At 40.4% G+C, this 21,134-nt stretch overlaps 1 protein-coding gene across 1 annotated transcript in view; it reads left to right on the plus strand.

Moving 5' to 3' along the window:
• mmut (methylmalonyl CoA mutase) overlaps window positions 1–8,734 on the plus strand; it is a 35,782-nt gene extending 27,048 nt beyond the window's left edge. The window contains exons 9-12 of the mRNA XM_078541991.1: window positions 1,923–2,054; window positions 2,839–2,986; window positions 4,602–4,769; window positions 8,236–8,734. Of these exons, the coding sequence (XP_078398117.1) occupies window positions 1,923–2,054; window positions 2,839–2,986; window positions 4,602–4,769; window positions 8,236–8,364 (577 nt within the window). The 3' untranslated portion in view covers window positions 8,365–8,734. The remainder of the gene's footprint in view (window positions 1–1,922; window positions 2,055–2,838; window positions 2,987–4,601; window positions 4,770–8,235) is intronic.
• The last annotated feature ends 12,400 nt before the right edge of the window (window positions 8,735–21,134 follow it).

The following is a 21,134-nucleotide window of genomic DNA, read 5'->3' on the forward strand; positions in this document are numbered from 1 at the left end:
TAGTTACAGATACAGGTTCTGGATAACTTTGTAATTGCTTCCAGTTGGTAAAGAGATATTAGGGAAACATTACAAATTCCGATTAGTAGAGAATTCAAGTTGGTAGACTGTCGGATAACACAAAGTTTACTGGAAAATCATCCTAAAAGTCATTAAACAATGGTGAAGTAACCAAGAAATTAATGTTTGAATTTCTGAACAGAAAATGTTCAGAAAACCTCAACAAAGCTGAGCTGCAAAGAAGAGTCATACGGACTCGAAACGTTTACTCTATTTCTCTCTCCATAGATGCTGCCAGACCTACTGAGTTTTTCCAGCATTTTCTGTTTTTATTTCAGATTTCCAGCATCCGCAGTATTTTGCTTTTATGTTTGAATTACTGACCTTTGCAAAAATGTAAAAGTTGCAGAGTGTGAATGCACCCTATGTGTTAAATTCATTTTGATTGGGTGCATATCCTTAATTGCATTGATTCATTTAAATAAGATTGAAATTCAAATGACCTTGTGGGGTTTTTTTTCCATAATGTCTCTGAAATATCTTGGGACAATTTTTCTACATTAAAAGTATTATGTAATGAAACTTTTTGTTCATCCTTACGGAAGAATGCTGATGTACTTTCTCTTAATTTGTTCGCATTCTTTCCCACTATAAAACAGACCACAGTCAACCTTCTTTTGTAGTTCCCTATCCTCCCCCTGCGTTCCTTCTACCTTGATATTATTATCTCTCTATTTTGGAATTAGTAAAATAATTACAGTCGAAAACATCTTTTTAGAAGTCGGTTAACATAGACTGAATTATTCCAGCTCCCTGACGCAATGAATATGCTTCATATTTGTTTTACTTCCTCTGCCCAGAAGGTTCCATCATCTTCAGTATATGAGGAGCTGCCCTCCATCAAGATGACTTTCCCCATATTTGTCAGGATTTTGAAATGTTGAATGTTTGAAGAAAGTGTAATGCAGCAACACTGTATTTCATCTTTTATGATTACCTTTGAAGCTTCTTTCTAAGGAGGTTTTCTTTTCTCCATTTGCTCTGTTTTCTGTAGTCTGCATTTGCAGCATAAGGATGATTTTATGTTCCTGGATCCGTTGTGTTTACCTTTATTTACAGAACAAGAGCTGTCGGCAGAGTGATAGAGATTGAATCTTTGGTGTTCCAGGGTGTGATCCTGGGGTTAACAGAATCATCTTTTGTAGCATGGGTTTTCTGGACAGTTGTATGGCTTGCTGATGCTTCTTTAGGAAAATGATAAATCAGTGATTTTTCCACTGAGAAAAAATGAGAAACGAGAGCTTTCCAATAATTCTTTAGAAGATAAAATCAACAGTTTGGAGCAGGCTCATTAAGTTTAACGGTGATCTAGATATTGGGATAAAAACAGAAAGTGCTGGAAAAACTCAGCAGGTCTGGCAGCATCTGTAGTGAGAGAAACAGTTAAGTCCAATGTGGCTCTTCTTCAGAACTAGATATTGGGATTCTGAATTTGGTTGCAAAGAGAGAAAATTGCATGCCTGAGCCACCTAAGGAGGATGTTAGAGATGTTACTAGAATTTGTTATTGCAAGCATATGTGAACTGCAGTAGTTCAAGAAAGCAGCTCACCACCACCGTCTTGAAGGCAATTAGGCATCAGCAAGAAATGCTGACCTTGCCAGCAACGTTCACATCCCATGAAAGAATAAAAAAAATTCAAATCACTGTCTTCTCTTTTGTGAAAATTGGCTTAACCCACTAAAGCACTATTGGAATGATATTGTATCAAAAGAGCACTTCAATAGAGGAAAGGATTGACACATATATCTTTTTACCCAATCACAACCTTTCCTTGTCTATCTAATTTAACAGAAATCATTGGTAAAGTGACTAAATATTTGAGCCATACTATGTTCTAAATATATTAACTTATTTATTTAGATGTACAGTTGGAGAAATTACAGATGCAATGAAAAAAGTGTTTGGTGAACATCAACCTAGTAATCGCATGGTGAGTGGTGCATATCGACAAGAATTTGGTGACAGTGAAGAAATGTCTATGGCAGTAAACCGGTGAGCTAAAAATTAAGTTAATGATAATATTTATAATTTGAGGGTTTGCTGATATAGGAATGATTATATATGATAAAATCCCTAAAACATCAATATTTTAATAGACAGTTATTCCTCAGCAAATGTATAATTAAGATGTACTTCAACTATTTTGAATTAATTTGTCCAACTGCCAATGAGTTTGGAAGTGTGGGGAAGGGGATTCGAGTTAGGATTACACAAGCATAAAAGGCCTTGTCTTAGACTTCCCCACTAGTGGAAAATTTTTTTATCTACCCTGTCAATTACTTCAAAAATCCTAAAAACCTCAAACCTGCGGGAGGTGGTGGCGTAGTGGTATTGTCGCTGTAAAATCCCACGTGGTTCGTTAATGTCCTTTGGGGAAGGGAATCTGCTGTCCTTGCCTGGCTTGGCCTACATGCGACTCCAGATCCACAATAATGTGGTTGACTTTTAAATTCCCTCTGAACAAGGGCAATTAGGAATGGGCAATAAATGCTGGCCTAGCCAACGACGCCTGCATCCCATGAACAAATTTTTTTTAAAAATCAGCCCTAACCTATATGTACAAGAGTACAAGGCTCATAATATAACCCTTGGAGCCCTAACATTCTGGTGAATCTGGACTGCGCTCTTTCCAAGTATATTCAGTTAAGAGAAAAGTACAAAGTTAAATATATTCTTAAAGTGTCTTAAAGATATTCAGCAGAGGTTTGAATTGTCAACTGAAATTTGTGCATTGTTTGCCGATAAACAAGGCTGGCTTTGATTCTTTTACGTTTAGGATTGAGAAATTTGCTAAAAATGAAGGCCGTCGACCTCGTCTGCTTGTTGCTAAAATGGGTCAAGATGGGCATGACAGAGGAGCAAAAGTTATTGCAACAGGATTTGCTGATCTTGGCTTTGATGTGGATATAGGTCCACTTTTTCAGGTAGCTTAACGGATACTATTCTAATCTGAGGCAGAAACTCGTTTAAATTCCAGTTTGATGATTATGAAGAAAATAATTGTCAAGTAGTTTCCTTGATTTGACCATTACATATTGCCAAGCAGATGTACATCATGTGCATCATTCATTAGAGAAGGGTATAAACTGTTTTGGATCAGATAAGCTAGTAAAATGCATCACATTTAAAAAAAGTCTCCTTAGATGATGCAGAAAAAGACTCATGGTTCCACTTGGCTGAAGCTGTGATATTCCCTTCTTTGTACTAAATGGTAGATATCTACTATGCTATTTCAGTTTGTTTTTCTTAAAAGCCTAAGCTTGAGTTTAGTTCTGTAGTAATTTTCCCAAGCTGTCTCCTCCCTTTCCTGTGCACATTGACTGCCTACCTAATGAATATAAGCGAAAAAATGGTTTTAAATTGCATCCCTCTATGAAAGTTGCAATCTCACTATTAATTCTTTATTATCCAATGCTTATTACTGCCAGGTGTCGATAAAAGTTGAGGCTACAATCTCACATGATTGTCTAATGAAATGAATTACCAAAAATAATAGAGCTTCACATAATAAATATTCCTTATAACAAAAGAAGTTTTGAGACATCTTAACAACAGTCAGGATTCCTTAAAACTTTTTTTTTTACATAAAATATATACTCAAAGCCACAATTTGGCTTGAGACAGTAGTATGGGGAGCTAGTGGGGTAAATTTGGGAAAATAAACCAGAGTACAGTCCCATCAATTTAAAGATAACCCAAGCACAAAGCTTTGCATTTGACTAGTTTCTAATTCCATTTCCTCTATTTGCTGATGAGGATATCACAATCCTTGACTATAGCTTGTTTCATCACAACTGTCTGATGGGCAATGAATGGGAAAGAGGCTTCTGAATCAAAACAGGATAGACTAGCACTTTATTTCATTTTTCCAAGAGCTGACTAGGATAAGAAACTATTTTATTACAGCAAAACTGAGTATTGACTGAGTTTAAAATGGGAGCCTTCCCTGAGAGCACAATCAACTAAAAATTGTCAGCAATTGGCATTTTCAAAAATTATGCAGATAGTACTAGTCTTTGTACTAAAGTATTTCTGTAGATTTTTTATTCACAGACTCTACTCCCTTACCATTGAGTATCAACCAAGGAGAAGACTACAGGGTTGTTGATAAGGGCAGGGAACTAAATGGGACCAAGCATGATTCCCTAAGGGCCTCTGCCTAAGTGATGTATTAAAACAAATTATCCATTTATAAAGACTACTCTTTCTCTCTCTCCCCCCCCCGCCCCACCCCCCAGTTGTCTCATGTACATGCCACATGTTCATTTTAAGCATTCAATAGGCAAGTTAAAAGGGGTTCAGTGAGATCAAATGCCATGTGACCAAACTATCTTAGATCCTGCCACAAGTATTATGATGTTACAGATCAGAAATTAGCCAGAGTGCTATTAATTGATACAGTTGTCTAAGAACCTGCTTCTGTTTTAAAATAGATAATGGAAATGTTATCATGGTGAAGTATGGTCATTTCAAATGTTAATTAAAATATTATTATAATGTAATTAGACCTCTACCAAACCAACACTATTTCACTTCTAGACTCCTCGAGAGGTGGCTCAGCAAGCAGTAGATGCAGATGTTCACTGTGTGGGTGTCAGTTCGCTGGCTGCTGGGCACAAAACTCTTGTGCCAGAACTGATAAAAGAGCTACGTGATCTTCGGCGCCCTGATATTTTGGTCATCTGTGGTGGTGTGATTCCTCCTCAGGTACTACATTTAAGATGTAACTTCACGATCATTTCTTGTACTGGGAATAATGATACATATGCTGATATTGAGTAGGTGCTTCTTTAATCACACTTCTTTTGTCAAGATTGTGTTAGATAATGGCAATTGGAGAAAACTTTATGATTATGCTATTCTTTTGCTTGCAATTATAATATTAATCATTCAGACATAAGGAATGGGGGAAAATGGCTGTAAAAACAGCCTGCAAAGTAAAACATAGTAATATACTACTATACACCTGCCATAAAATTGGAATAATGATCATTTGAATTACTGTATTCTGTAATAGGAAGAAGTCTTGTTGGTTCTCGTTTGGTTTTCCTTTTTAATGTCTTCACAGCATAAAAGGCCTGATTTTTCTGATTCAGGTTGCTTTCGCTAACATGCGCAGAGCTGTTGGATTTGGCTAATTTTGATAAAGTTTTTAAGATATTCTGACTAGCGGGTAGGGGAAAGGAGAGTAAATGTGCATCAACTTCCAGAAGTTGAGGTGCAAAAGAAGCCCTACATAAGATTTTCTCAGCAAGTGTTATGGGATGTATTTTAGTTAGGCAGGATGTGGATAAGTGTATGCTCCAGCCACATGAGATGGAACCTCTTGTTTTTCATTTCCAATTGCACAAGATAAATGACAGTGTAGTTTGGTGAAACCAAATTAGGGAGTTGGAGAAACTGAGGATGAATGGTGGAGGACATGAACAAGTTCGTGGAGAAAGCAAACAAGTGGCAGGTGCAATTCAATGCACGAAATCTGAATAAATGGTAAGACTATAAAGTGAATGGAAGAAGGGATCTATGAATGCAGGAATGCAGATAAGTTGATCTTTAAAGGTGGGGATGTGGAAAGAAAGAGTCATAAAATGTAAATATGTTTGAGTTTTAAACATAGAGACATTGGAAATAAAAGCCAGTAATTGATAACTTTGTACAGGACAATGTTTAGGCTACAATTGAATTATTGTGTACAGTTCTGGGCATTCTATTATAGGAAGAATAAGCCATGGAAAATGTGATGGTAATTCCTGCTTGAATTCAAATAAATTAAGGCTATTGTGAAGAAAGATTTGCCTTACAGCCAGAAATCACGATATTCTAGCAATCCTGATTCTGTAAGTTATTTAATTGGAGATATAAAGTTGGCGTCTGTATTAGCAGCAGAGTGTTACTCAATTTCCTTTTCCCCCCCTTCATTGTGTGCTATGGGAGCCTGATTTAAATTGAGTGAAATGTTCTGGCGTGCAAAGATGGAACCTTTGCACGGCATGCTACCCACTGATGTGAAGATGACTGGCTTGGGATATGTTTTGTCATCTTAAGCTTTTGACCAACCTGTCTGTGAAGATAATATCAAACCAATGAGTCAGGAAGCAAAAGTTAGGAAGGGTGATTGAATGCTTTGTCAAAGAGGTAGATCTTGAAGTGGAGAGGCAGTGATATTACCTTGGAGATTCAGCAGATCTATTAGTGAGAACCTTGTTACTGTGAATACCGTCAAAGGTACAGTGGCCAATTAAGGAAACTTGCAGCAACTTTCCCAGTGAGAGTTCCATTGACAAAATCAGCTGAAAGTTGTGCCACCAATGGTGGGGAAAAAGGATGATGGGGAAGTACAATAAGAGGAATTGAACATATAGGAAGGAATACAAAGAAAGATTTGCATTTATATAGTGCTTTTCGTGACCACCAGACGTCTCAAAATGCCTCTCAGCCAATGAATTACTTTTGAAGGGTAGTCGCTGATGTAATGTAGGAAATACAGCAGCCAATTTGCACACTTGGAATATAGGCTTCGAAGAGATTAGAGGTAAGTTGGAGCCAAGCCATGGATATATTTCTAAGCAAGGATAAGGATTTTCAATTTATAATGTTGGGGAGTAGGGAACCAATGTAGGTAAACAAACATGGGAAAATAAGTGACCAGGACAGGATATGTGCAGTAGAGCTTTGGACAATTTAAGGTTTATGGAGGAAGTGAAATCAACAGGAGAGTGTTAGAGTAGTCAAATCTGGATTGATGGAGACGTGTCCAAGTTTTTCAGCTGACGTAGGGGAAGACAGTGTTCCTAGACGCTGAATTAAGCAGCATTGTAATGGATTAGAAATGGAGCTTAATACTCAATGCACAAAAAGATATCAATATTCCTAACTGTCTGGTGCAATGTGTCCCTGGAAGAGGTATGGAATAAGTGGTAAGGGAGTAGAGTCTGTGAAGGTACCTAAAGACAATGGCTTTGGTCTTTCATTATAGAGCTAGAAGAAATTGTGACTCATCTGGCATTACTATCAGACAAAAAGTCTAACAGCACAGAGGCAGCTGAGAGCCCATGAAGAATGGTGGAGATGTCGTACCTGTACATGAAAGCCAACCTCAGCCTCTAGATGATTTCATCAAGAGGGCAGCATGTGAATAAATAAGAGAAGGTAGTCTACAATTAACTCAATCATTGCCTGTACAGGGAAGGGAGAAGAAGCCAAGATTGAAGAAGCACTAGTTGAGTTCAGATAGTTGAGAGTAGAACAATGCACAAGCGATCCCATGGACCTGGATGATAAAGAGGCATTGGAGGATAATGGCATGGTAGATTGTATTGAAAGCTCGAGAACAAGTAATGCGCCATGGTAATCGTCTCAAAGGACTTCATTTGTGATTCCTGTTTCAGTACTGAGAAGCACAAAGCTTGAACTGGAGGTATTTGACCAGTTCCTGAGAGATGGGAGATGTAAATCTGATGGAGGACTTTAGAATGAAAGCGAAGGTTAGAGATGAGATGGTGTTAGAGTGGACCGATGGATATTTTTAAATAGGGGTCATGACTAAGGTTTTGAAGGACAGGAATGATGTCTGAGGAAAGGGAACCATTGATGATGGTAGCAAGCATGTGGCGGGGTAGGAGTTGGGATCAGGAAGATAAGTTAAGTTGTCAGGAATTAAGTGACGTGGGATCACGGAAAGATGCACAAGATGAATGTGGTGACGGTAGGGGAAAGATGGGTGAGAAACTTCAAAAAGTCTTTCCAATGATCCCTCCTTTGCAGGGCGCACACTAAAATTTGAAAACTGCTGGGCTACAAACTTAGCAAGTCTAACCAATTTGAAGAAACAACTCTGATCAACTTCCCCCACGAAAGAAAAAGAGCAACAGCTTCTTTTCTGAATTGTATTGAATACTTAAAACTAGAAGTTCAGTAAAACTTTGAGAGTGCACCTTGCGATCATGAAGTTGTTTTTTAAAACTGAAAATTCCACTTTTTTCCATTAATATTCTCAGTTGTAATGCATTCTAATGTGGAATGTTCCATATATTGGTGAAAGTACAGCAGTGCTGTAAACACACAAAGGAAAAAGCTTCCTATAAGAAAATGCTCAAATTCAGGATTGTAAGACTGATATATGTCTGAAACAGTGGAAGACGGTACTAATATTTGATGTTTTTAACTTTTCTAGGATTATGACATCTTGTACAAGTCAGGCGTTTGCAACATCTTTGGCCCAGGTACCAGAATTCCAGTTGCAGCTATACAGGTGCTTGCTGACATTGAGAGAAATTTAGTCAAGAGGCAGCAATCAATGTGATTGTGAATGTCATCAAATACTTTTTATTTCACAGATATGTTATGAAACTTGTTTTCTGTGATGTCAATCAAAAATAATTTGAAATACATTTGTCTTCTGTACTTTCTGGGAAAGTTTGTAGATTATCAATATATTGTAACTATTTGTATCTCAGTTCATTTACTAGTGTAAACTATGATCACAGACTGCAAGCTTTTATGAAGATGATATAACAGCTCTTGTGTAAATGGCATGTTGGTGCTTAAATATTTAAATTTAAGCTAAATGCCTAATATTGACACCTTTTCAGAATTCACTTGCATTTACATGATTAATGATTGTGAACAGTTACAGTTTCATGTCCAGCCAGACAAATAAAATTATGAAAATATTGTATTATTTTTGGTCTACTTTTCTATTTCTACTTTGTGTTTTATAGCATCATGAACATAAAAAGACATTTCACAGAGGCAGGAGGAAAATTGGTCCAAAGAAGAGATTAGGAGAAGTGAACAAAAATTTGTTCAGAGATCAGGAGGATCTTAAAGAATCAGAGGGAGTTCAAGAGATGAGTCAAGGGAGGGAATTCTACAGATTAGAACTTGGCAGCTGAAGATTTAGTTGCAAATGATTGTCAGCGGGTAAGGGTATTCCCATTGGCTAGAGTTAGTGGAAGAAATTTGATATAGTCTGAACTTGAACTATTTCATAAAAATATAGAAAATCTATAGCGCAGGAGGAGGCTATTTGTCCCATTGTGTCTATGCTGGCCGAAAAAAAATTACGAACGTTTTCTGCAGCCTCCATATACCACCGGGATATAAATTAGTTTTTTAGATCTGAAAAACGACATGCTGAGCAAGTGCATACCATCAGCCTTGTGATCATGTAGATAGGAAACACTGCACATGATGATCTGCTGTTACAAATACAAAGCTTATAAGATTGTTATGTTTTGGGACTGTGCCTTTAATTTAGGGTAGGATGGAGGAATGAAGGGGGTCATATGAGCTGCTCTGAATCCTGCCATTAACAAGCTTGACTGGCTTGGTTAAAGGTGGTGGGGGACAGGTTTTTTTACTGGGAAGAAAGTGAGAGATATTCACACAATGACCAGAGCAACTGTGCTGAGGGTGGATATATTTTTAGTCTCTCAGGGAGGTGTTAGGAATGCTAGGCTTTATAAACTGTTATACTTTAAACTGTCTATTTAATTCCAAGATAGAATGGAGTTGGGGGTTCTAGAGGATACCTAATTAGCATTTCTACCTGCATGCAAGGCCCATGTGATTCATGTTGCCATGGAGATGGGCTTTGAGAGGGGACGAGTCCATAGCAAGCCATTGTAGTATCAGCTTAAAGGTTTTTTAAGATATCCTTGAACCTCGGTCAGTCTGCAAGAATCTGAGAGAGCAGAGAGATAGAGGCAACCAGTCTCTATTGTTCTCTTGAAAGTTCCTGCTCAGATTGAAGGGACCAGGTTTGTGAGGATTTAAATGAGGCTGGAAGATTCACCTAGCTTTAACTCAAAGGTAATCCTCACGAACAGCAAGTCAGTTGGGGGATTAGAAACTACTTGGCTGGAAAGGAAGCAAGCCATCAGGGGAGCCAAGAATAGCTTTACACTGATTCCTTGGAGAATGAAGCGCTCATTTAAGGGACAGAGAAAAGCATACCCATGAAGGGGGATTTTTGATCATTTCAAATGTTAAATAGGGGATCTTTCCTGTAGTTTAGACTATAAGTTGCCTACTGAATAGTGTTTAGACAATGTTGAATTCAGTTTGTTTATTGCAGTAAAAGCCTTAAATTGAAATCTTATCATGTGATCCTTCCACTCAGCCACTGAAAATCCAAATATTTTTTAAGTTACTCGCATCCACGGGGTTGTAACACTGCCAAATTGCATGAAGTCCTAGGATCTGCACCACTCATTCTTATCAATGGACAGGAGAGGAAGTTGACAGCAGAAAAGTTCTGTTTCTCACAAAATGATGCTTCCTAAAAAGCATAATAGTTTCTATTAAGGGCATACATGTCAATATGATTGACATCAATGTGTAACAGAAGGAGGAAAATGGTAAGCAAAGGCTTTTATGTCTCCAATAAAATATGAAATGGAATTAAATAAAGCTAGAAATTGTAGGCTATAAAAATGACAATTAAAGCTGACTAAAGTAGAATCCTAACTGGTTCACGATTGTCCTTTAGGGAAGTCTGCTGGTCCTACTTGGCCTGGCCTGCTTGTGACTCCAGTTCAACACTCTGGTTGTCTATAGAGCATAAGTAGCGAATAAATGCTAGCTTTTAGGCTTTAATAGGTTAAAAAAATTACTATTCATCAAAGCTATAAAATAGTCTTCAATACCAAAATCATGCAAACCATAAGCCAAAGAGGCATGTGCTCTAAGGTGATTACATGTTTTAAGTGAAACCTTTGAAATGAATGAACACTAAATCAGTGCAGTTAGATGTAGGGTTTGTGATATATTGTAAAACATAAGCTGGCAACTGTCAAGCACTCATTCGAGGCTTTGAGCGAAGGTTCAAGCACAGAGCAACGTTTGATTTAATGGATTAGGTGCAAACATTAAGAACCATAACTGGGCTAGGTAACTCAATTTAAAATCGTATTGGTTCACTTTATTCTCTGTTGAATTAGCACTTGTCTACTTATCCCGCTGGCCTCTCTAAATCCTACTGTGATATTTCACAATCCTTTTCACAATCTGTCGTTCCCTCAGTTTGGTGCCCTCAGTAAATAAGGGTAGCTGCAACCCTGTCTTGAACATATTCAATGACTGAGCCTCCACAGCCCTCTACAGTAGAGAATCCCAAAATTCACCACCCTCTGTGTGAAGAAATTCCTCCTCATCTCAGTCCTAAATGGCCTACCCTGTGTCCCCTGGTTCTTTTGTATGTTTCAATGAGATCATCTCTCATTCTTCTAAACAGGCCCGGTCTTCTCAAAGGACAATGCTGCCATCCCAGGGATCAGTCTGGTGAACCTTCGTTGCACTCCCTCCATGGAAAGTATATCTTTCTGTTAGGAAATAGAGATAGTTTAAGTAAGTTATATTTGTATTTGTAGGTGTTAGGAATGAGTTTTAGCTTTAAAGTTTAAGTTTGATTTGTATTTCTGTATTTGTGTGTTAAGAAAAGGTCAAGTTGAGTTTTAGTTCCACTTTAAAAGGTGAAACCTGGGATTTAGTTTCATTTTTGAGGGAGACAGCAGGACTAAAGCTGTTTGTTCGCATGCATTTCTAATGAGTTTTACAGCTCTGAGAAAAGTTAGAACAAACACGAATAGAAAAAACTGTGCTGTTGCCTAGCAACAGGGGTCAAGAGAGACACGCACAAACACACACAAAAAAAACAGCAGTTTGAGTACAGTTGGAAGAAGGTGCTTGAACAAGCAGGACGTGAAAAGCTACAGACGGCAAGTTCCAAGCTAAAGAAGGAAGGTCCCAAGGCAAAGGGGTGACACAGAAACAGCAGAAAGTCCCAAGAAGACCTTCTAGTCAAAGGAAGGACAGGAACCTGGAAAAGGTCCTGTTAAGTGAAGTTAAGAGCGAGGGGCAGAGGAAGGCTCCAAGCTTCAAGGAAGAAAAGCTGCAGGAAGATTTAAAGCGAAACCAGCTTGTTAGAAGTCAGAAGGTCCAAAGAGACAGCTGAAGGTCTGTAACTTTACTATGGCCATGTGATGCAGTGGTGTACTGTTGGCACATGCTGAGCATTTGAGAGAGGGTGCATGGAAGGAAGCTTGAATGCACATGGTGATCCAAGGGAGAGGAACATTGGAAGAAGAGTTCGAGACCCTGGAGGTGGATGTTTGTGGAAGGCATCTGAGAGAAAGCATTGGTTTGGGAGGAGATTCCAAAGCGAGTTCTTGGAGACCGGAGATTGGAAGCCCTCTTGTGAAAGGCGGAGTTCAGTGAGACCGGTTGGCTCACGGTGTGACAAGCGTTTGGAGGGGGGAGTTGAGGAGAGATCCAGAGCATCTGTTTGGGGTGGCATCCGTCACTTAGTTTCAGAGTGTGGTGTGTCTGACCACAGGTTGCCTATTAGTTTACACGGACTGTGTACTTACTGTGCCCATTAGAGCATAAGATAGCTTTTGTAACTTGTGTTATCCTTATAAACCTGTATACATCTGTAAAGGTATAGTTGTGGATGAAGGAATAATGTAATATAGTTCATCTTTTCTTGTTTAATATAAGAACATAAGAAATAAGAGCAGGAGTAGGCCATTCGGCCCCTCAAGCCTGCCCTGCCATTCAATAAGATCATAGCTGTTCTGCCCTAGGCCTCAACTCCTCTTTCGTGCCCACCATCTGAAGAGTTGGGGGAGAACACATCCCTGCCAATACTGCCTGCCCCACAACGATTTAATGCTCCAACAAGCATTAACTGGCTAGAGACAGGACTTCTGCCCCTCACTCAGTAGGAAGTCCCACCTCAGAGAGCTGCTGGCCAATCCGATTGGCCAGCAGCTCTCTAGTCCCTGCAGCGCCAGAAGCTGCAGTAGACAGGACTGGGACTGCAAGCAGTCCCCAAATATATGTTTTATTCTCTTGTTAAAAGTCATCAGCTGATTCCTGTGACTCTGTTCAGTAGTTACTCTCTCTGTTTCTAAACAAAAAAAATAAAAGTTAGGATCTATCAGGTTTGGCTCCAACCTGATATCAGGCTTGTCCAGTGGTAACCTCAGCTGGAATCATAACATTTCCTTAGGTAAGGAGACCAAAACTACGCAATACTTCGGGTGTTCTCATCAAGGCTCTATACAATTGCAGCAAGATATCTTTACTCCTGTACTCAAATATTCTTGCAATAAAGGTCAACATACCATTTGCCTTCCTAATTGCTTGTTGCACCTGCATGTTATCTTTCACTGCTTCATGAACAAGGACACCTGGGTCCTTTTGGACATCAACACTCTCCAACCTCTTACCATTTAAGAATACTCTGCCTTTTCTGTTTTTCCTATCATAGTAGATAACTTCACATTTTCCACATTATATTCCATCTGCTTTGTTTTTGCCCAGTCACTTAGCCTATCTAAATCCCCTCGAAGCCTCAGCATCCTCCTCACAACTCACATTCCCACCTAGTTTTGTGTTATCAGCAAATTTAGAAATATTACATTTGGTCCCCACATCCAAATCATTGATATAAATTGTGAATGGCTGGGGTCCAAGCACTGCACCTTGCAGTACCCGCACTAGCCACAGTCTGCCAACCTGAGAATAAGAATGACACATTATTTCCTACTTTCTGTGTTCTGTCCATTAACCAATACTCAACCCATGCCAATATATTACCCCCAATCCCATGTGCTTTAATTTTGTTTACTAACCGCTTGAGGTACCTTATCAAAAACCTTCTGAAAATCCAAATACACCACATCCACTTGTTCCCCCTTAAATATTCTGCTAGTTACGTCCTCAAAAAAACTTCAACAGGCATGTCAAATATGATTTCCCTTTCATAAATCCATGTTGACTCTGCCAAATCCCATAATTATTTTCTAAATGTTCAGTTGTCACTTTCTTTGTAATAGATTCTAGCATTTTCCCTACTACTGATGTTAGACTATCAGGTCTGTAGTTCCCCGTTTTCTCTCTCTCTCCTTTTGTGGTTACTTTTGCTACCTTTCAATCTGTAGGAATTATTCCAGAGTTTTGAAGATGACCACCAATGCAGCCACTATCTCTACAGCCATCTCTTTCTGAGATGTAGATCATTAAGTCCAGGGGATTTACCAACTGTCAGTCCCATTAATATCTCCATTACTACCCTTTTTATTAACACTAATTTCTTTCAGTTCCACATTCTCACTGGTCCCTTGGTTCTCAAATACTTCTGGGAGGTATTTTGTGTCTTCCACCGTGAAGACAGCCACAATGTATTTGTTTTGTTTTTCTGTCATTTCCTTATTCACCGTTAGAAATTATTCTGTCTCTGCCTATAATGGGTCCACATTTGTCATTGCTAATAATATCATTGCTAATTAGTCCTCATTTGCTGAATTCTAAAATGTTCTCAATCCACAGGCTTACTAATTTACCTGGCAACTTTATAAGCCTCTTCCTTTGATCTAATAAAATCTTTAACTTCTCTTGTTAACCATGGTTGAATCCCTTTTCATGTTGGGTTTTTGTGCCTCAAAGAATGCATATTTGTTGTAAATTTGATTCTTTAAATACTAGCCATTGCTTGTCTACCATCACACCTTTTATGTAGTTTCCAAATTTACCACAAGCCAACTTGCCCCTCATAGCTTTGAAGTTTCCTTTGTTTAGATTTGAGACCCTAATTTCAGATTGAACTGTATCACTTTCAGACTAAATGTAAAATTCTATTATATTATGGTCACTCTTCCCTAAAGGCTCCTTTACAATGAGATTATTAATTAGCCTTTTCTCATTGCACAGTAAAAAATAGCCCATTCTCCAGTTGGTTCCTCAACATAACTGCTCTAGGAAACCATCCTGTATACATTCCAGGACTTTGTTCTTCACAAAATTAGTGCTAATTAGGATTACCCAGTCTATATGTAGATGGAAGTGCCCCATGATTAACCTTGTTAAGTGCACCTGTAATTTCCTGAATTATGTGTCCTGCATTACCACTACTGTTTGGTGGCTTATAAACAACTCCCAATGTTTGCTGCCCCTTGCTGTTCTTAGTTCTACCCAAATTGATTCTACATTTGATCTTCCGATCTAAGATCCTCTCTCACTAATGTACTGATCCCATCTTTTATTAACAGCACCATCCCACCTGCTCTTCCTTTTTGCCTGTCCTTCCTAAATATCGAATACCCTTGAATATGCAGTTCCCAGCCTTGGTCACCCTGCTGCCACATCTCCGTGATGGCAACTAGATCATACCGTTTATTTTTATTTGTGCCATCAATCCATCTACCTTTTATGAATGCTTTGCGCAGAGTGCCTTTAATTATGTCTTTTTTAATATTTTCCCACATTTTGACCCTATTTGATGCTATCCTTTGTTTCTACTGCCTTCCAATTTTGCTTACTATTTTTCTTCCTATCATTACCAACTTTGTTTCCCTCTTATCTGAATTCCCTCCCAGGTTCCCATCCACCTGCCAAGCTAGTTTAAACCTAGTTGTGTGTTCAACTGCCTAGGCCTAAAACATTCAAATTTTCCTAAACCAATATATCTCTCCACTTCACTTTATTCCTTTAACACCCTCTTAAAAACTCTTTTTGACTTAGCTTTTGACCCTCCAAATAGCTCATTTGTTTGCTTGTCCAAAGGCATTTCTTCCTTATGCCTCTGATGTAGCTTGGGATGTTTTCCTATGCTATAGGTGCTACATAAGTACACATTGTTAATTTTCCAATTGTAAACAAGTTTTTCACATGCCAGATGTGTTATTAATCTCAACTGCAAACAAGAAGGGCATTATATTAGTCAATTTCAAACTTCATGAATAATAAAGGCAAAATTGACTTGCTTCACCAGGTAAGGTGCAGCACTACCACAGTACAAGTGCCGTCACACAAATGAACCAAGGTCTTTGGCCAGTTTGATGGTTCAAGTGGTTGTTAAAGATCCCATGACATTATTTGAAAGAGCAATGCTATCCTGATATCCTTGTTGCTGGACTAGTAATCTAGAGACCCAGGGTAATGCTTTGGGGACCTGGGTTCGAATCCCACCATGGCAGCTGGTGGAATTTGAATTCAGTAGAAAATCTGGAATTAAAGTCCAACGATGACTATGAAATCATTGCTGATTGTTGTAAAAACCCATCTAGTTCACTAATGCCCTTTAGGGAAGGAAATCTGTCGTTCTTACCTGGTCTGGCTACATGTGACTCCAGACCCACAGCTACGTGGTTGACTCTTAAATGCCCTCTGAAATGGCCTAGCAAGCCACTCAGTTGTAACAAACCATTACAAAGACACAAAAAAGGAATGAAACTGGACGGGCCACCCAGCATCGACCTAGGCACCAGAAATGACAACGGCAATCGCAGCCCTGTTGACACTGCAAAGTCCTCCTTACTAACGTCTGGGGACTAGTGCCAAAATTGGGAGACCTGTCTCACAGGCTGGTCAAACAACAGCCTGACATAGTCATCCTCATGGAATCATACCTTACAGATAATGTCCCAGATACCACCATCACCATCCCTGGGTATGTCCGTTCCCACCGGCAGGTCAGGCCCAGCAGAGGTGGTGGCACAGTGGTATACAGTTGGGAGGGAGTTCCCCTGGGAGTCCTCAACATTGACTCCGGACCCCATGAAGTCTCATGGCATCAGGTCAAACATGGACAAGAAAACCTCCTGCTGATTACCACCTACCGCCCTTCCTCAACTGATGAATCAGTGCTCCTCCATTTGAACATCACTTGGAGGAAGCACTGAGGGTGGTAAGGGTGCAGAATGTACTCTGGGTGGGGGACTTCCATGTCCATCACCAAGATTGACTCAGTCACACCACTACTGACTGAGCTGGCCGAGTCCTAAAGGACATAGCTGCTAAACTGGGTCTGGGGCAGGTGGTGAGGAAACCAACAAGAGGGAAAAACATACCTGACCTCATCCTCACCAACCTGCCTGCCAGAGATGCATCTGTCCATGACAGTATCAGTAGGAGTGACCACCGCACAGTCATTGTGGAGACAAAGTCCCGACTTCACATTGAGGTTCTCCATTGTGTGGTGTGGCACTTCCACCTTGTTAAATGGGATAGATTTCGAACAGATCTAGCAACTCAAGACTGGGCATCTATGAGGCGTACTGAGTCATCAGCAGCAGCAGAATTGTACTTGAACACAATCTGTAACCTCATGGCCCGGCATTTCCCCCACCCTACCATTACCATCAAGCCAGGGGTCAACCCTGGTTCAATGAAGAATGCAGGAAGGCTTGCCAGGAGCAGCACCAGGCATACCTAAAAATGAGGTGTCAACCTGGTGAGGCTATAAAACAGGACTACTTGCGTGCCAAACAGCATAAGCAGCAACTGATAGACAGAGCTAAGTGATCCCACAACCAACGGATCAGATCTAAGCTCTGCAGTCCTGCCACATCCAGTCGTGAATGGTGGTGGACAATTAAATAACTCACTGGAGGAAGAGGCTCCACAAATATCCCCATCCTCAATGATGCAGGAGAGCCCAGCATAGCAGAGCAAAAGAAAAGGCTGAAGCATTCACAACAATCTTCAGTCAGAAGTGCCGAGTGGATGATCCATCTCGGTCTCCTCCGGAGGTCCCCGGCATCACAGATGCCAGCCTTCAGCCAATTTGATTCACTCCATGTGATATCAAGAAACAGTTGAAGGCACTGGATACTGCAAAGGCTATGGGCCCTGACAATACTCCGGCAATAGTACTGAAGACTTGTGCTCCAGAACTTGCCATGCCCCTAGCCAAGCTGTTCCAGTACAGCTACAACACTGGCATCTACCCGGCTATGTGGAAAATTGCCCAGGTATGTCCTGTACACAAAAAGCAGGACAAATGCAACCCGGTCAATTACTGCCCCATCAGTCTACTCTCGATCATCAGTAATGGAAGGGGTCATCAACAGTGCTAACAAGCGGCACTTGCTTAGCCAATAACCTGCTCACTGATGCCCAGTTTGGGTTCCGCCAGGGCCACTCAGCTTCTGACCTCATCACAGCCTTGGTTCAAACATGGACAAAAGAGCTGAACTCCCGAGGTGAGAGTGACTGCCCTTGGCATCAAGACAGCATTTGACCGAGTGTGGCATCAAGGAGCCCGGCAAAACTGGAGTCAATGGGTATCGGGGGGGAAAGCTCTCCGCTGGTTGCAGTCATACCGAGCACAAAGGAAGATGGTTGTGGTTGTTGGAGGTCAGTCATCTCAGCTCCAGGACATCACTGCAGGAGTTCCTCAGGGTAGTGTCCTCAGCCCAACCATCTTCATCAATGACCTTCCTTCCATCATAAGGTCAGAAGTGGGGATATTTGCTGATGATTGCACAATGTTCAGCACCATTTGCGACTCCTCAGATACTGAAGCAGTCCATGTTCAAATGTAGCAAGACCTGGACAATATCCAGGCTTGGGCTGACAAGTGTCAGGCAATGACCATCTCCAACAAGAGAGAATCCAACCATCGCCCCTTGATGTTCAATGGCATTATTATCACTGAATCCCCCATTACCAACAGCCTGGGGGTTACCATTGAGCAGGAGCTGAACTGGACAAGCCATATAAATACTGTGGTTACATGAGCAGGGCAGAGGCTAGGAATCCTGTGATGAGTAACTGACCTCCTGATTCCCCAAAGCCTGTCCACCATCTACAAGGCACAAGTCAGGAGTGAGGGAATGCTTCTCACTTGTCTGGATGGGTGCAGCTCCTACAACACTGAAGAAGCTGGACACTGTCCAGGACAAAGCAGCCTGCTTGATTGGCACCACATCCACAAACATTCACTCCCTCCTCCACCGACGCACAGTAGCAGCAGTGTGTACTATCTTCAAGGTGCACTGCAGGAATTCACCAAGGCTCCTTCGACAGCACCTTCCAAAACCATGACCACTACCACTTAGAAGGATAAGGGCAGCAGATAAATGGGAACACCACCACCTGGAAGTTCCCATCCAAGTCACTCACCATCCTGACTTGGAAATATATCGCCGTTCCTTCACCGTCGCTGGGTCAAAATCCTGGAACTCCCCTCCTAACAGCACTGTGGGTGTACCTACACCACATGGACTGCAGCGGGTTCAAGAAGGCATCTCACCACCACCTTCTCAAGGGTAACTAGGGATGGGCAATAAATGCTGGCCCAGCCAGCAAAGCCCACATCCCATGAATGAACAAAAAAAAATCCTAGCCAACCAACCAACCTCTCTCAACCAACATTTCCAAACAAGTCATTAGTCAATGATCTTGCATAGAATTTAACATCACGAAAACAGGTCTCCACTGGTGTTTATGCTCCACATGATCCCCTCCCAACCTTACTTCATCTCACCCCATCACCATATCCATCTCTTTCTCATGTACTTACTAATTTCCCCTTAAATACATCTAAGCCAATTGGCACAACCTCTCAATTTAGCTGAAAGGTTCACATTCTCTGAGTAAAATTTCTTTTGAATTCCTTATTGGATTTACTACCGATTTATATTGATGCTCCCCAGATTTGGATTCCCCCACAAGTCATAACATCCCCATGTTGGCTATTAGGCTACTTCTCAGTCTTCTCTTTTCTAGAGTAAAGAGCCCTCGCCTATTTATTCTTTGCTAATATTGCATCCTCACAGTTTTGAAATCATCTTCTAAACCTTTTGCACTTTCTCCAGTGTTTCTATATAATGTTTGTAATACGAAGACCAGAAACATCCACAGTATCCAAAGTGTAGTCTAACTAATGTTATTAATAAGTTTAACATAACTTTTCTGCTTGCTGACAGAAAATGGCTGCCATGCTTGCTTACATAACACCAGAGTGGCATGAATTGTGTGGCATGTTTGAGATATTTCAACATAACATATATGTATATGTGCAGTATATTAACACAACTGATTTTCTGAATCCAGTCTTTCCAGTATCTTACTGGAACTGGGACTGTTCTCGCCTGGCTCTATTTTTATCTATCCAACTGTATTGAGAGTGCCTTTTGCAATGGCTTCGCTTCCTGTACCCACACCTTTGCCTCAGGCGACTCTCAAGGATCGATCTTTGGCGTCCTTCTATTTCTCAACTACATGGTGCCCCTCAGTGACATTATCCAATAGCACGACATTAGTTTTCAAATGAACTGATGATACCTAGCTCTAGCTCTCTACATCTCTCTCAACTCCTCCACGCTGCCAAATTATCAGACTGCTTATCCAACATACAGTGCTGGATGAGCAGAAATTTCCTCCAACTAAATACTGGGAAGTCTAAAGCCATTGTTTTTGGTCCCCACTACAAACTCTGATCCCTACTAGTGAATCCATTTCCTTCCTTAGCAACAGTCTAAGAATAAACCATCTGTTCGTAACATCACCTGACTTTGATTGTCTCAACTCATCTGCTGCTGAAACCCTCATTTAGCCTTTACTAACTTTTGACTTGACTAATCCAATGCACTCAGGACTGGACTTCCCACATTCTACCCTCCGTAAACTTGAGGTCATGAATGCTGCTGCCTGTGTCTTACCTTGCACCAAGTCCTGTTTGTCTATCACGTCAATGCTTGCTCACCAATATCCTATCAAACAACGTCTTGATTTTAAAATTCTCATCATTGTTTTCAAACCCCTCCATGGTCTCACCCCTCCCTAACTCTAATCTCCTCACATCCCTCCAACATATCTGCATTCCTCAAATTTTGGCCTCTTGTGCATTCCCAATTTTAACTGCTCCACCATTGGCAGCCACAGCTTCATTTGCCTAGGCCCCAAGCTCTGGAATTCCCATCCTGCATCTCACCAACCTCACTTTCCTCTTTTAAGACACTTCTTAAAACCTACCTCTTTGACCAAGTCATTTGACTTAATATCTCTTTATGTGGCTCGGTGTCATTTCATCTTATAATGTTCCTGTGAATCACCTTGGGCCATTTCATTACGTTAAAAGCACTGCATAAATATAAGTTGTTGAATATTTCTATCTTCTTTCAAATCTGCAAAAGTACCATTCTACATGCTGATACTCTGAAATATAAAAATTACTGCAGCATTTCCTTCTCTAAACTGTTCTTTCCCACAATCCCCAAAAATGTAATTACCAACTTTAAGTCCTCCCTTTCTCCTATAATCGACAGACTTTTAAAACCA

Source organism: Cetorhinus maximus, chromosome 5 (genome assembly GCF_964194155.1).
Source record: "Cetorhinus maximus chromosome 5, sCetMax3.hap1.1, whole genome shotgun sequence".
NCBI classification, from domain to species: Eukaryota; Metazoa; Chordata; class Chondrichthyes; order Lamniformes; family Cetorhinidae; genus Cetorhinus; species Cetorhinus maximus.